This window comes from Oxyura jamaicensis, chromosome 3 (assembly GCF_011077185.1).
Source record: "Oxyura jamaicensis isolate SHBP4307 breed ruddy duck chromosome 3, BPBGC_Ojam_1.0, whole genome shotgun sequence".
Classification (NCBI taxonomy): Eukaryota; Metazoa; Chordata; class Aves; order Anseriformes; family Anatidae; genus Oxyura; species Oxyura jamaicensis.
The window spans coordinates 112,533,826-112,550,210 of record NC_048895.1 but is presented as its reverse complement, the minus strand read 5'-3'; the positions used below and the strand labels follow the sequence as shown (position 1 = coordinate 112,550,210).

General features: G+C 42.8%; 1 protein-coding gene across 1 annotated transcript in view; it reads right to left on the bottom strand.

Moving 5' to 3' along the window:
• The window catches only part of RCAN2 (regulator of calcineurin 2), a 74,020-nt gene that overhangs the window by 51,159 nt on the left and 6,476 nt on the right, over nucleotides 1-16,385 (bottom strand). The window contains exon 2 of the mRNA XM_035321957.1: nucleotides 15,674-15,900. Coding sequence (XP_035177848.1) covers nucleotides 15,674-15,898 — 225 coding nt within the window. The 5' untranslated portion in view covers nucleotides 15,899-15,900. The remainder of the gene's footprint in view (nucleotides 1-15,673; nucleotides 15,901-16,385) is intronic.

The following is a 16,385-nucleotide window of genomic DNA, read 5'->3' as shown; positions in this document are numbered from 1 at the left end:
AGCAGTGAGAGAGCAGTGAGAGAGCAGTGAGAGAGCAGTGAGAGAGCCTGAAACTACCCCAGGAGTACAGCCATGTTCCTGGGCACAAAAGAAAAAGAAATTTAATCCTGCAGCCTTAAGGGGGGCAGAGGGTTGATATGCTTTCTTGGAAATCACATGCTCCTTATTGACACCTTTAGGAGCACACGAGGACAGCAATGCAAAGTGCCAGGAATGGGTTTTGCCTTTGTTCTAACTATTTCTGTTCCTGAGGTCTTTTTATTTATGTATTTTTATTTACCACCACTCTTAAGGGCCAGGTTCTAATCCCTTCCAGCACAATCCAGGCATCTTCTTTCCAGGCATTATCCACCTATTGTGAAGGAATCCACTACCAAATACCAGCCATTCATCTCAGGTTAGAAGAACAAGATTTATTTAAGCTCTGGAAACATGTTAACTTCAGAAAAAGTATCATCACCCAGTATTAAGTGCTTGTTTAAAAATCCTCAAACTTCTAGATCCAGCTCACTGGTATCAGTACAGCGGAGAAGCTATTTCATCAAAAGTTAGCTGTCACAGTAGGAGACCCATAAAATCCTGAGCAAACATGAAAATGTGAGGAATACACACACAGAGATGAAACACTGGATATTTAAAAACACATTAGGATTCTGAGCTCAGCAGACAATTAAGAAGTATTAAAAGCTATTTATTAATACAAAGCACTAAGAAGCAATCGGTTTCCCGTGGTGCTTATATCAATACTTGCTTTTTGGAAGACTGCCTTCAGCACTGCAGAGCACTTAAATTCCAGTAGTATAAAATGTTCTGTGCAAACCCTGCAGATAATTCCTACTCAGCTTTTGCTCAGCAACATCCAAGCTGGCAGTGATTTTATTGAGAGTAGGAGCAACTGTATAAACTGAAATTCCCCATAAGTTTGATGGATACTCTAAACTTGAGATATCATGGTAACTTGCAAAAGGAAGCTTCTAAAAAATAAATGTTATATTCCTAGAATCATGTTCTACTTAAAGGTAAGGTAATTTGAGAAGTAGTCCTACAGTATGAAATAATATGCATGCAGCAGCACCCTCTGAGTTTACAACCCACAAGAAGTGAGGCTGTTGTCTAGAGGAAAGTGAACAGCAAGAGGAGAAAAGCAAAGGGAAAGGAATTGTGTGACTTCCCAAGTCAGATGTTTTCTCCAGCCTTTCTGACCAAGCATGCAAGCATCTATCCCTAGTACTTAGAGGGATGCCATAATGAGAAATCAATGGAAAGGAACCGTGTGACTTCCCACTTCAGATGTTTTCTCCAACCTTTTTGACCAAACACGGAAGCATCTACCGTAAGTACTTAGGTGGACGCTAGGATGAGAAGTCAATGGACACCATTTTGGGGGTTAAAGGCTTCCAAATGCTTTGCTTTTGTCCTCTAAGGAAGGAGAAAAAACTCTGACATTTAAGCGTTTTGCAAGATGCAAAGAAAGCTGGGTAGGAAATGAAGAGGTCCTGACAGTGTCATTCCAAGGTTTTCAAATCTTATTCTGCTCTGTGGATGCCGTATTTCCTACTGTGCTTTGAAAGATCAGGTAACAGGAAGAAATAATGTTTACAAGCTTCTCCCAACACACTTTTTTTTTTTTTTTTAACTTACCTATGCTTCAAGTTCAACACATTACTGCCCACTTGCTGCATGTGGGAGCAGACGCTGGTAAAGCATCTTTACCACATCATCTCTGGCACTGATGGCCATTAAGATTCAAGTTGTACCCCCTCACATCAGGGCCTGCCTTTGTATTCTGCATTCATCTCTTCCAAGAGTCTCTGGAGCAAACCTTATTTACTTTAGGGGCTCATAAGGAAGCTGAACCCAGGCTTTGATTTTGCACAACTCCTTAAAAGGCATTCTTTCTCCTCTATTAGGCGTTTCTAGAATGATTGCCCCTGTTTCACATGCAGCTTCCATGAGCTAAACCCCGACCAGATGTTCAATCATGTGATCCCAAGATATCACATGAGAAATCTCAACTAATCCAGCAGGCTTACGCCGGTATCAGGACTCCAGAGCTACTTCCACAAGAAGCAAATTAAGTGGTGCCAAGGCTCATTCCCAATTCCTCCCAACTGTCAGGGAGCAGCTAGAGCAGAGCTGCCCCTGGAGGAGGGTGAGCTGGAAGCAGAGGGTGACCACAGCATGGGCAGTGTCCTCAGGGACCGGGGCCCGATCCTGCAGCATCCAAACAGGACAGGCAGGGTGCTGGGCACAGCATCCAGCCCAGCAAGCAATGGGAAAAGGCCTGGATCTACCCAAGGAGTCAGGAGCAGCAGGAGATGGGGCCAGAGAGAGGAAAGGCTGCAACCTAAGTCCAAGATTACAACATGGGTCTGAGGGTAGGACTTGAAACATACAAGAACCCAAATAATTGTTCAGGCCAGGAAACCTTCTGAAACCTTGCTACCTTCTGAAACAGCTATGGAGAACGATCCCTGGGCCTCTGCAGACTCCCAGGCCATCCCTGGAAGTTGTAAGGGACAGTACTATTTGTCCTCAGCCAAAAGCACGTCATGGACCATTTTAACAATTCAGTTGAAAAGATTATCTCACATTACAGTGCTGGAAGCTGTGCCAGAACGTTATTTGATTTACAGCAGCAACTCAGCCTAGGACTACAGCATTAGATATTGCACTTTCATGCTTATTAGGATCAAATTTCTTCTTGGTAGAGACTTACTGACATCCACTTGAGCGACCCAAAGTAATACATCAATTTAGACTTTGAAGAAAACTATGACAAGGAAGACAAAACAGATTTTCTCCTTTAGAACTGATCTAATAAATATGCCATAAACTACTCTAGTGTCTAGTTAAATTGTACTTGTCAAGTTTGCCCCTTCTCTCCATTTTATTACTAAATCAGATATAGCCAACTATTTACACAGCCTTACCTTGCAGCACTGCTGCTCTTTTTCCCTTGAAAAACAGAATCTGTTTTACCAGGTTTACAAGCAAGCACAATACATAATTTCATTGTTTCACTTCCTAGCTATACACAGGAAATTACAGATGAAATCTAGCAAGTGGAGTAAAGAAACAGTTCAGAATTTATGTGAAAAAGTTGATAAGCAAGATAAAAAAGGTGCACAACTGGAAGCTGAGCTCAGATAACAAGCCACAATGCACTGCGAAATTTGAGATCTGCATGAACCAGGAACAACACGCTGCAAAAGAACCCTGATGATAAAAATTACTCTGTAAAGTTATTTTCAAAGGCTGAAATGAAACTCAGTTGGATTTAGGGTGAACACTGCCGTTCATATTGCACAAAACCAGCAAGGATTAAAATATATTTTGTATTTGATACTCAAGCGGCAGGGTATTTAAATCTGTATGCCTTAAACTTGCCTGTGTTATCTTCCCTCCTTCGCAGAGCTGAAGAGCCATGCGGTACAAGCAGGGAGACAGCAGATGGCACCCCTGGCACTCCATCAGAACAGAGGCTTATGTCCTTCAGCTCACACACAGCTAAGCATTCACAGACAGAGCAGGGTTTTCTACTGCCCCATCCAGGATTTTCCTTTATACCGTATGAATAAACAATTTATATCTATGTGGATTACCTTCACTATCAAGGTGAATTGCCGCAAGTAGTGACCAGAAGGAAGAAGTGGAACAGTGTTTTTCACATTCATAATATTCATCCTGAATTCTGTAATTTTAATGTTTCTTATTGTTTTTTTAGGCATGATGAGCCTGTGTGAGAATCCTTCTTTTGTATCTTCTCCCCTAACCTTAGGCCTAAGACATGACTGCAAAAAGAAAACAATAGCATAAATAAGATTCAGGTGCACCACAAAGCTCAAAAAAAAATAATAAAATAACCAGAACCGGAAGTTTTTCCCTAAAAAAAAAAAAAAAAAAATCAGTGTCATGGGATACCAAAGCAACTCATGTTTTAGAGGCTTGGGGTTAACAGCAGTCTATATGCTACAAGAAAGTAGATAAAGGATTGCTGAAGGTCCTTCAAAAGCAAAAGTAAAGTAGGGAGGGCAATAACTGTTAATGGAGTAGAAGGAAAAGCAAGGTAGCTACCAAATACTTCAAGGAGATCAGCCTATATCCACTAACTGTATATTGCATATTTGCAGTACATACAAGCAGCAGGAAATCCTACAACAGTCACTCTCCTCACGTGACTTTCAGCTTATGAGGAATTCTGAGGTTCCAGTGTCTGCTGATGTCTGCGTTCAGCCCGCGCTCCCTGTCAGATGCACTGCCAGAAAGTAGCTGTGCTCTGTTTTTCATGGAGAAATGCTTCTCATTCCACATGCAGATCTGTGCAAGTTTCTGCTAAGGGGAAAGGAATGGGCTGGAACATACAGGATTATTCTGGGAATGGAAGTTTCGCAGAAAAACCTCATCTTATTTTGTACTAATTTCAGTAAAGGTACTGGTAAGGAATCTCTGGCTTAAGATTCCCACAAGTACCAGATAAGGATTTGATTCTCAGACCTGAATTAGATACATCCAAGGCAAACAAACAGTTTGCACAAGCTATTTTAAACAGTTGCTTTCATTGCCACTGCACGTCAATCAGATTGTTCTGTTTGGAACAGACAGACTACAGTGCAATAGGGTTTTGAACAGATCGTCTGAACTGTGCTGCAGTGGCAGCTACCTCCACAAAAACTTCTCAGCTTGAATACATACACAGGACTCAGCACATCGGTTATATTTAAGTCATAGAAGAGCAAGGGGTCAGAAAAAAAACAGTTATCAAACTGCAAGAGTGATAGATTAAGACTATCAGTAATGAAAATCACAAGTAGGAGCAATTAGAGTGCTCTTATCAGAAGCAGCTACATCACAGCACACACAGCAGGTAGAGCAGGCACTACGTTTGAGCAATACCTGAAGTGAACTGGCTGTAGTAACAAGGAAGATTTGTAAGAGATAAGGGGATTTATAGGAGATGGGAAGGACAGCAGAACACGGCTCCGTGACATATTTCTGCTGTTTCTGTCATCAGCAGCGGGCATTAAAGGAATTTGGAACTGTCCATGACCAAAGCCTTTAAGTCAGATGGTGAGAAGCAACCACTCATGTTTATTCGGAGGAAGTGCATCACTAGCAGGTATGAACAGAACGGATCTGGAACTTACTCACAGGAGCATACATCACTATGTGATCCAAATTTTCCCTTTGCTTGTTAAACACAGGTTCTTAGAAGAATGCACCTGAAAGCTTTGTAAAGGCAAGAAAGTGAAAACAACTAGTGCCAAAGGAAAGCAACGCTTGCTGGAGTACATTAGGTGCATTTCAAATGGCACGGGAGCTAGCCTCAGGACTAGTGCCTGTGCTGTGGCAAGGCTCTCAGTTTGTGTATGAAGTCCCACGAACTGGAAAACCAAACAAAAACAATATTAGTTTCCAAACTGGCAGAAGGCTGACGCAGATAGCCCTACGGCACGGCGTAACACTGTTTGAACCACGTGAAATACCACCAAAGTCGATGTGAAGGGAGCAGGTAGCTGAGCCTCTGAGCAAACTGACTGCAGTTCAGTCAGGGATACTACAGGGACACACAATCAGCGCTTTGAAGAGTCGTGAAGACAGAAAAGACACGTATTGCCTGACACCATGGCTTTTAGAAGTCAGCCCCACGGCACACACAACACTGTTCCCAAAGTAAATGCCTTAAAAACAGGGCCAACTCCCATTCAGAAAGGGGCTCGCAGTTCACTTCCTCAGCATCTTCTGAGGTTTATTGGTTTTGTTCTTCCCTCGAAAGCCGCTCAAAATGCGGGAGAAACTATCAGACTTCTCCAGAATACTTGTTACAAGAACATTAAATGCAAAATTTCTAAATGATCGCGTGAAGCAGTCTGACAATCTCTTCATGCTTTTTAGGCTAATTGCAAAGTCAATTAAAAAACAAACACATACCCCAAGTCGAATCCACCCTGCTGCTATGTAATAGATGCCTTCATTACTCTATTGCCAGGGATATCGTGATTTCTTTTCCCATCCTACTGTCATCTGAACTTCCATCTCATTAGTCTCTGTTGCATGGAAAAGGTTTCTCTTATCCCTCGGAGACGTACACGTTGCAGCTACCATATTTGCAAGGCCTCTGCTTCTGTATTAAGTTTCAAAGCCCACTACAGAAGTCACGTAATCCAAGCAGGGTAAAGTGTCTATAAAACTCAAATTATAGAGAGAGTACCTACATCGGTAAAAGTAATCTTTTTAAAGCAAGACAATAAAAAAAAGTGCAAGATACTTCATTTTTAACACCATTCATGCGCTCATACCACACAGGAAACTGAGAAGTGGAACAAAATCCTCAGCTGACAGAATGGTGCAGCTTATCAGCGGATCTGTTACAGTGTACGCTGCCTGAGGATCTGATCTGAGAACAGCCACAGAGAAATCCCCGCGCTAAGGCAGCAAACGCTCTAACTTCCAGCAACCTGAAAGAAATACGGAGTGATTTGGTACAGAACACGTGTTTTGAAATGCACAGAAGTAACTGATAATTCCTTTCACCTTGATTCAACTCAGAATTTGATCTCTCACCTCTCTGCTCAGATCTGTTGTGAAATTTATCTTAAGCAACGCTGCAGTCTGAAAGGTGCTAGCTCTCTTCTGCACCTTGTGTTACCTGAATTCACCTTCTAGGATCTCTCTAATTTTTCAAGACTATGTTCCCTTTCAGGCATTTTTTTCAACCTCTGTTAAGCATTATTTGATTTATTAAACAACCTCCAGTGCAGCGTTCTTAACATTTATTTTGTATGAAACATTTGAGAAATTCCCTTAAGTAACCAGTAATTAGAATTGTAAATTTACTATTTTGAATGTGATTAAACCAGAACGTACCTTCTTTGAATGCAATGTCTTTATGCATTGGTAATAAAGGCTGACCTTCAATTAAAAGCCTTTCCTTAGGCCGGAAAACTGATATCTGAACTTGTGGATGGATTAGACCCTCTGATGGCATTAAAATAAGGAACAGCTGCTGCCCTAACCACATTAGGGTGGCTTTACTGCACTTTTTGATTACTATCAGCTAGAAAAACGGGTTTTGGTTGACTTCAACATGACAGTTTGCTAGAGGGAGAGGGGCAAAATTGTTTTTTACTATTAGCAGGTGTCAGTGATTAAGAACTACTTAGTGGAACAAACCAAGGAGTTTACTGTAAATTACAGCAAGGCAGCTTTTTCCTTGAAAGATGCAGCTCTTGCTTGCATCAGTAGATACCAGAAAGGTTGACTCGGTTCTTTATCACGTGCCGTGCCAACATAAGTTTCAATTAGATGCAAGGAAGTTCCTGTGGAAGTTATCGCTGTTTTACTGCGCCAAGTGCAGCCTGGCATCCATCTTTGTGGCTTTACATTGCTTTACAAAAAACATGCTGCACCTCAAAAAGAAAAAAACAGGAGTAAAGCTGGTCAAGAATAGCACCGGTTATAATATATCAAAGCCTCCCAAACCTGTAAATAGGAAATAGCATGGAGAGATTGCCGCAAGGTTCTCTTGCTCATCATCCCAGAAAACAACACATCCTGCTATAATCCTGGGGAAAAAAGACTGTATTCCCTGTGCACACAGTCTCAAATGTTTTTGCATGGGATAATCAAAAGGAATACAAAACCTACAAGAAAACCTTCTCTGTCAGCCGATGTCCTTGGTTGAACTCCCGTCCTGGCCAGTGCTGGTAGCGGGTTAAGAGAAAGGCACACTGGCCTCGGTGCTCCAGGCCAGACCTCAGCTTCCTCAAAGATCAAAAGGCATCTGAGTCCAGGAATTTAGTTCAACCTATTAGAGGAGACAGACAACTGCGAAGTGGAATCTTAATCTACATTTGTTCGGTGTTTAGGGCTATCTGGATCAGACCTACCCACAGTTTATCCTTCAGTGTCCATTGTGTGAGTGAAAGGAGTAGTAAAAATGGGAATAACTTTACTGCCTTACAATGAGGCCTTACAGCTCCCTGTGGCTCTCACAGCCCACATTTTCTCATGACACAACAGCAGGTCCTTCTAACCCTTAGCATGAATTTACCAACGGCTAACTGAACGTCTCATTATTTAAAATTCTGAATATTTTAGAGGAATGGATAAGAAAATAATAATTTAAAAAAATAAAATCCCCTGAATGATCCTTTCCCATGAAAGATTCCCTCCCCCCGCCCAATTAACCGGCTTCTTGAGATAACCCTCTAGGCTGCAGGGTAGAGCATGACCACAAAAAGCTGATACTATAAGAACTTTTTCCATAGCTGCTTTTAAGGAAAAAAATATGTTTCCAAATTTAAGAAGCAGACAGCAACCGCTGTATTATGTGCTCTGGAAAGAACATTAATCAGTTTATTTTTGTTTTTTACAAACAACCAGTATGGCTAGATGCTTTGAAGCACTGCTCCAGATTTCAACAGCAGCAAAAAGGGTCCTACCTTTAGCCCACTTGGGCTCGTGCCAAGCACATTCTCCCATTGAAGCAAGGGCATTTGTGCTCCCAGGCACCCTGAGCACAGATGGGAAAATAACCCCAACACGAGCTGAACTGTTAGACAGCATCCACATTACAGGCCTTTCAGGCCCAGAAATACTCACTGCTTATATTTTATTCATTTATTTTTAAAAGAACATTTCTGGGAGTAGGAATTAAACATTTGTTGAATTGAGGAATATTTGGAGCTTGCTAATTCCTGGATGTCAACGGGATAATTTTGGCCAAATACACCTTCTGTTGCCATAAAAACAGAGCACATGCCCAGATTCAGCCTGGCCATGCTGCTGTACCCATACAGTCTCTGTATGCCCTCTGTGCTCCTTTGAAGGCTACCAAATCAGGAAGGTGATGCGCTGCTCCAGAAAAATAGAAGTGCTGAAGCTGGTATGAGGCAGACCTCACCTGAAAGGGAAGGTAGAGGAAGGAATGCCCAAACCAGACCAGGCTGGTGACTCCTTACAGTTCCATTAGAAATTCTGCAGATCACTTCAAAGACTGGTGTCAGACCCTATATACATGTATAAATGTGAGAGCTGCCTTTAGAGCAAGTTGCCTTAATAGCAAAAAGAGCAGTTTAAATAACATGCTTATAAAGACATGTGAAAATACTAACTAAGCAAGGCACACTGAGCAGAGCAATTCACTCGTTTTCTTCCCCCGGATTAGAATGAACATGTCACAGCTCCCAGATGCCAACGACGGTTAACTTCTGCAGATGCCAACTTCTCTGTTGCCCTTTCTCCAATAAAACCTTAGTTATTGCTGTGGTTCTGTGGTCCTAGGGGGTACTGGCCAGTTTTAGGATCTTAGCAGCAGTCCCATTGAGATGGTTCATATGGCAGAGAACATCTGACATTGGCTGAGCTCTCCAACAGCACTCACTGCTGAGCTGCAAGTAAAGCACAGAAACAAGAGCTGCACACAGGAGCTGTTATACCAGCATCCCAATCCGTCAGTCACCACAACTGACTAAAAGCTCCAACACCTGCACCCTAAAAGGTTAACTGAGGAAGACTTATGAACGATGAACACCAATTCAGTCACACTGTGGAAAGAACCTCTATCGCGGGGCTGAATGTTTAAAGACTGTCACTCCAGCATATAAATTCGATGGGACCTCAGCTGCAGAACAAAAAAGCTCATAGATCTTTTTAGTTGAAATACCGTATTGCACAGGTATGGATCACAGAGGAATGAATTAGATGAATTACACAGTAAATGACAAATGCCATTGGAAATGAGTTGTTTTATTCTGCGTACCTCCCATAGGCAGAACAAGGGACAACATTTTAATGCACTGGGTTTGGGTGGCATGGGCCTGGTAGCGAGGGGCTGCAGGGGTGGTCTCTGTGAGCAGAGCCCAGCAGCTGCCCCATGTCAGACCAGAGCCAGCTCCAAGAGGGACCTGCCAAACACAGCTTCTGTGATCATATCAGAAAAAGAAAAAAAAAAAAAAAAAAAAAAACACACACAAAAATTGCTCTTAGATGTCTGTAAACCACCTGCCAGAGAAGAGGGGAAGACAATTCCTAGAGGGCAGCTGTGAGTCACGAAGGACACTGCTTCTGCAGCCTTTCAGTGCAAGCTGTGTTTATTTTTATTATTATTACTGGATGCACGTACAGTGTATATTTTGCTTTTTATACAGAATGATAGGGAGCAACACTCATCCCCTGTCCAAAGCAGAACAAAATGAAGTAGAGATTCCACAGCACAAGCCTCAGCCTGCATCAACTGACAGTTGCTGATACGGTAATGTTACCAGAAGACAGCCACCTTAAAAGGTAGAAAAACTGAAAGTAAAACAAAGCAACAGCAACTGTACCAGGAAGGCAGAAGGAAGGCTGCATTCCATTCCAGCCTTGGAGCTGTGACTTCATCTTGCTAGGGTGACTTTCCATAGGGGCCAGGCTTGAATACTAATATTAGAATAAAAAGAAGCGTGCCATCCTCCAAATATAATGATGACTCAACACCTAGAGGCTACAGTGATGTAATATGGCCAAAGAGGTTCTGACTTCACAAGCTAGATTTTAAAAGCGAAGGCCAGAGGAGTAAGTCTCCCCCTGCAGAAACAAAGCCTGTCTCCACCAGCATCATCCTGAATTAGCCTGCAGGAAAAGGGAACCAAAGAAACATCTCACGCATGGCAGCAGACACGCCGGCTCCACTTTGTTTAGAAGGAGCACTGAGAAAGCAGACCCGTTTCACTGCATGCTCCAGAGTCAAAAAGCATCAGGAGGAAGTTTCTGTTCCAGGAGTAACACATAAAAGTTAAAGACAACACAGCAGACCACTGAGCTGTCCAACGCCTTTTACTGCGCTGTAAACACAGCCGTAGTAGCATGGAGATCTGCTTGGTTGACAAAGCTGAATGCAAGAACAGAGGAACAAAGCTCCCCAAGCCAGAGCTCTTGTAAAGCATCGTCCTCAGACAGGTTTTTCCAGTGCTCACCTGAGATAACCTTAAATCCTCCTCAAGGCCCAAGCTCAATAAGCCAAAGCAAAATCAAAGGGAATCTAACGCAGGCTTCTGTAGGAAAATCAGGAAGTCATCCAATAAATGTCAGTAAATTCCTAACAGGAAGAATCCCTCATGAAAACAGGAGCTGTTTTTATTATAAAGTCCCTCCACAAACGTAGGACTACTGTTTTCACTTATTTAATTTGACTTTTTTACTCCCTTTCCCCCCACTCCATTAAGCTCACAGTTCAGGAAATGCATTTGTATCACCTTCACTTCCCAGCTTTGCATTACCACACCGACCCATCCCATCATGGGAATAAAGGCATGAGAGCTCATTGCTTCAACACACAGCATCTCAGGGGCTGGGCACACCCCTGGGTGCTCCTGTCCCCCCCTGCCCCAGCAGGGTGCCCAGCCCCACATCCCTGGGCTCGGGGAGCTCTCCAAGGAGCAGCCCCCGGTCCCTCTCGGGGCAGCCTGTGCCAGGGCTCCGGCACCCGCCCAGCCCAGCAGTGCTGCCTGAGGGGCAGGGGGAGCCGCCGGGGCTCCAGGCTGGGCCCGGGGCCTCTGGGTCTGGCCCTGGGCACCGCTGAGCAGAGCCCGGCTCCGGCCTCTCCGCACCTCCCTGCGGGTACCGACGGCCATGGGGGAGCTCCCCCGGAGCCTCCTCTGCTCCAGCAGAGTCCCAGCTCTCAGCATCTCCCCATGGGAGAGGTGCTCCAGTCTCTTTACCACCTTATCTGCCCTTCGCTGGGCTCCCCATGACAAATCCACTTCTCTCTCATAGTGGGGAGCCCAGCACTGGGCACATTTGGCCATGATTTTATTTTTAATGTTGAATAATAATAATAATAATAATGATCTCTCCTATCGATTTTAATTAAACTGGCAATACAAAGCATTTGATGGACTTTGGCTCTCATTTCGTAGGCAGCTCCACCATAACCAAGTTGCTTGGAAACTGATTAATCATTCTTTATCTGAATAACTCTTGGCTTTAGTAGGTGCTGCTTCCAGCTTGAACCAAAACAGTGAGAAAAGAAGAGCTTGCAGCCTCTAAACAACCTGAGGAAACGCGTCTTTCCCTCATGTAAGCATATTCTAATAGTGACATTTTTGAGTAAGCATCTCCCAAGGCATTACAGCATCTTACAGAGCCGGAGATGCCTTGTTTTGACAGCATGCTTACCGGTTTCAGCCTGCAGGAGGTTACAGTCACAGTACCAAAGTTGCAAAAGGACAGTTTTACAACAGGGTGATGTACATTTCACACTTTCACTGTGCTTTTGTTATTATCTGGAAAGCTGGAGGGCTGCATGCAGCAATTAATTGTTAAATGAACAAATTTCCACCCTCAGGAGCAGAGCCGTGCCCTTTGGCTCCTCACGACTGGGTTATCTGGAAAGATAAAAGCAGCAGCACCTCCCAGCAGTCCCTCTGTCAGCCAAAAATAACAGCCGCAATTTTGCCATACCTTGCTAACATAACGAGTCCCACCAGTTCTTCCCCCTGGAGACCTGCGACAAATCCCAGGACTTAGGAGTAATTTTATTTTTAATTTCTTTCAAAATAAGACTTCTGTGACCCAAGCAGGGCAGTGCTGTAAGCTCCAAAATAAACAAAACCCACCCCTTCCATTAACTGCTTATATGCTAAAACAAATAAAGAATACAAGACAACAGAGACACAGAAAAATTTGATCCCAGCTTTGCAAAATCCCTGTTAATTTAATTCTCCAGACCTTTGTTTTGCCTTAAAGCCTACCTAAAAAGCACAGCATTTTCTAATCACATTATGAAGAACATACAATGTGACTTTCTTTAAGAAGAAGCAAGCTGTTTATATGGCTAAATAAAAAAATAACAGCCTTCCTTCAGTCATAGGGAGCTGTTAGTGCACTTTAGCTGCTACACCACCCCGTGCAAACCCTCAGACACCCGTATCACCAACCCAGCTGCCCGAGGCACTCCCTTGACCCTAGTGAAGATTTTTTGCCAAGAATACAGGTCTGAAAGAGTCCCTCTGTCCATGCAGAGACCTGAGGGTGCCAGCCAGGAGAATACTAGAGCCTGGCCTGACACTGCTTTGAGAAGTCCTCATGGTCAGAGGAAGAAGGTGCCTTCAGATGCCAGCATCCCTGTGCGCAGGCAGGACAGGAGGCTTCCTAACAAGCACCGTATGACTGTGAGGCATTGCTCAAAGGGTGCACCTGACACAAGACACGCTAAGGGCAGATGAAGCAAATCAGCTTATCCACAGCACAGGTGTACGTGCAGCCAAGTTCCCTCAAGGCTGTTTGGAGCATAAACTGGAATTCACTCTGGATGTGATACACACTAGTTAAATGCCTTCAAATTAAAACAAAAATATTTAAGGCACTCACTTTGAAATACTTTAGCAAGAGTCTTGCTTGGTTATTTGTGTGTTAAAAGCTTTGATTTGACAGCTCAGCTTCTGTAACACTTCAGGTAACATAGTGTTAAAGCTGTCAGTGTGAATCCTTTACATTAATATTGCTGCTCAGAAGCTTATATATTTGAACTTGCTGCATAAACAAAGCTTACACACCAAATCAAAATAACCATTCATACTGACAGGTTTCTCTGCAAGCTAACTTGCAACTGCTGAACCAATCAAATCCCCTTTTTCCTCCAAGTATATAAAGTCAAAGATACTGCAAAAGCAGGTTAAAAAAAATAGATCTCCTGCAGATTTAATAATTACTGTAGCATGTTCTTTTAAAAGAGCAAACTACAGCAGTACAAGTATAGTGTACCACTGTGTATTAATTGGGTCAATATGTAATTGATGATATAATCGTTAGCAGTATTTATTGTGATTGTTTGAGATTTTTAAATGTTTAACTTCGTAACTTGACAATATTTCCTATTGAAATCACGTGTGCCCTTATCCTGTAGCAACAGTTAATAATAGAAAGGATTATGAGTACAAATCAACTGGGAATGCAAGTATGTGTTCTACAGGAATAATAAAAGTCATAATCAGCTCCCCAGGTCCTTGTATTTAATGAGAAACCTGGAGGTAATCCCATCTAAATATAGACTTAGCAGAGTAACTACTTACCTGCAAACAGAGCCGTTCGATCCATGTCACTGATGGACAGTTTATGGAGAAGGAGACACCTCCACAACCCAGCTGCTGTTCTTAAGACAAATCCTTAAGTCCTGCAAGTCCACGGGGATTGCCATCCCACTTACTTACATAATCTCCCATCCCATTTTCTAACTAAGCCACCACCAGAACGCAGCCCTCAAAAAGAAGGAAAGCTCAGAAGCCTCAGAAGCGCGTAGGGACAGAATCTCTGCAGAGGGAAGAGAGATTCTCTAGTTCTAGGCAGGCTTTTGTTGTCTTCCTTTGAAGCTGTACTTTCAGAGCCTTTTAAAGTCAGAAATACCTAGGAAGGCATTCCCAAACCTCTAAAATGTGCACAATGAACTTTACTAAAGTGGAAAATGTTTACTGGTTTGTTAAATTCCACAAAATAGCACAACATAAATGTATGGTGCTTATGAGCAAGATGACTGCAACAGAATAAAATGATGTGCTGTTTTAGAAGACTGCAGTTTAGAGTGTAGGACTCTTAAAAATATATAAGTACCACAGCACTACACAAAATGACTGTATCTCAGCTTTTACTCCCTTTTCATCTGTATTACTCAAACATACACAAGACATCACTATGGAATACAAAAGCATCTAAAAAAAGAAGCCAAAACACTGCAAACAATGGCACTTGCCTAGCCTCAAATAGCACTTCCAGCATCTCTAACAGAAAGCCTGCCTCCCTGGAAGTCCTGTTCTGTTTTCCTTTCATGTGGTAATTTCTCTGCTATTACAAAGGCCTCTCATCCTTCCTGGCCTTGCTTCCATTGCAGCAAATCCATAGTTTTATCAGCCACTTCCAGCTGAAGCTCATCCTCACTGCCACCTGGTTGTCTCCAAATTAAATATTCAAGACAAAAAAAAAAAGTTAGGTAGCTTCAGATGTGCCCCTAATTATTAGCCCTGACTAACTTCATCAGACAATAATGCCCCCAAACTATCAGTTTGATATTCCTGATATCTCCATCAGGAAGAAGTTCAGGCTTAGAAACATGACCTAAAAGCATCCTGCAGAATGTGGTGGGAGTTTTGTTTTATTTGTTTATTCAAGAAGCATATATTGTTTCAGCCATTCTCTTTTAGACTAATTGCAGAGTTGGAAAATATTCTCATGTAGGTCCTCCTTTCTTTGTTCCACTAGCACTCATTTTAGGTCTTTCAGGCAAGATAAAACTTAAAACCTTTGAGAAAACACAGGTAAGGCAGCCTCCCGTTGCAGTGGTACGCGACCAGCAAGCAAGAGGAACCTGCTTTCATGTGTTTAACTTTGCCACCTCCATCATGACTGCAACTATAGTTGCTATGGAGACACGCACCCACATCTCAGTATTTTGCAAACCTGAACGCGAGAAAAACATTTTTGTTCACTGTAGTTGGCAAAAGGGCTTTTAGGCTCTTGAAATCAACAAAGATCATAGTAGAGCATTGTTGCCCACCTGAAAAAAACACTCACATGCAATCCAGTTTCTTTACACATGACAGATTAACTCATTTCTGTTCCCTTGAAACCACAATGAACACAGACATCACACAAGTTGTAAGATTCTCTTCTACTGAAAGCACAAAAACTGGCACGGTACCTTACTGTCCTCGCTTTCAAACACAGACTGGTGAACGTTACAAGCAAAGAGAGAATTCGGGAGATCGTTGAAGTCAAGTATTTCGTGGAAATCTCCTTCTGTAAAACACCTTTTTAAGTCATTGTCACTGTTGATTGAGTAGAGCAAGAAGTGTCCTCCGTCTTCTGGGATGCAGCCGTAGTGGCCGAGGCCTCTCATGCCAAAGAAGTACGAGTCTCCCCTCATCCCTAGGAGCATGGAGAAGAGACATGGTTATGTTACACTTTAAAACAGCATGTACAGAAATATAGAAATTCTTAGTTTGGGGCTTAAGTTGTAGGACATATATTACACTTTCAACCAAGGCTCGGAGAGGTATTTGTTGTCATCTTGCTTACTGGCCTGGGAACGGCCTAACAGCATCAGCACAAGCTGCTGAACACATCCAGGAAGGAGGCATGACTTCAGTCCCTCTAAGAAAACACTGCTGGATTTGGGTTTAAGGAAGTCCCATGTGTTCCTGGGAAGGCAGGCTGGTGCTGCTGAGCTCGCAGGCGGCTTAGAGAAAAAAGTGTAATGCACTGGATGAGAAGAACATTTTGAAAATGACACCAAGCTTCAGCTCAAAGGAATAAAGATTACCCTGTTGAAAAGCAGCATTAACACAAAAACATCAAGAAAACCAGCACAACTAAGACACATTACAGAGAAAAAAGCCCATTTTTTGGGTGCA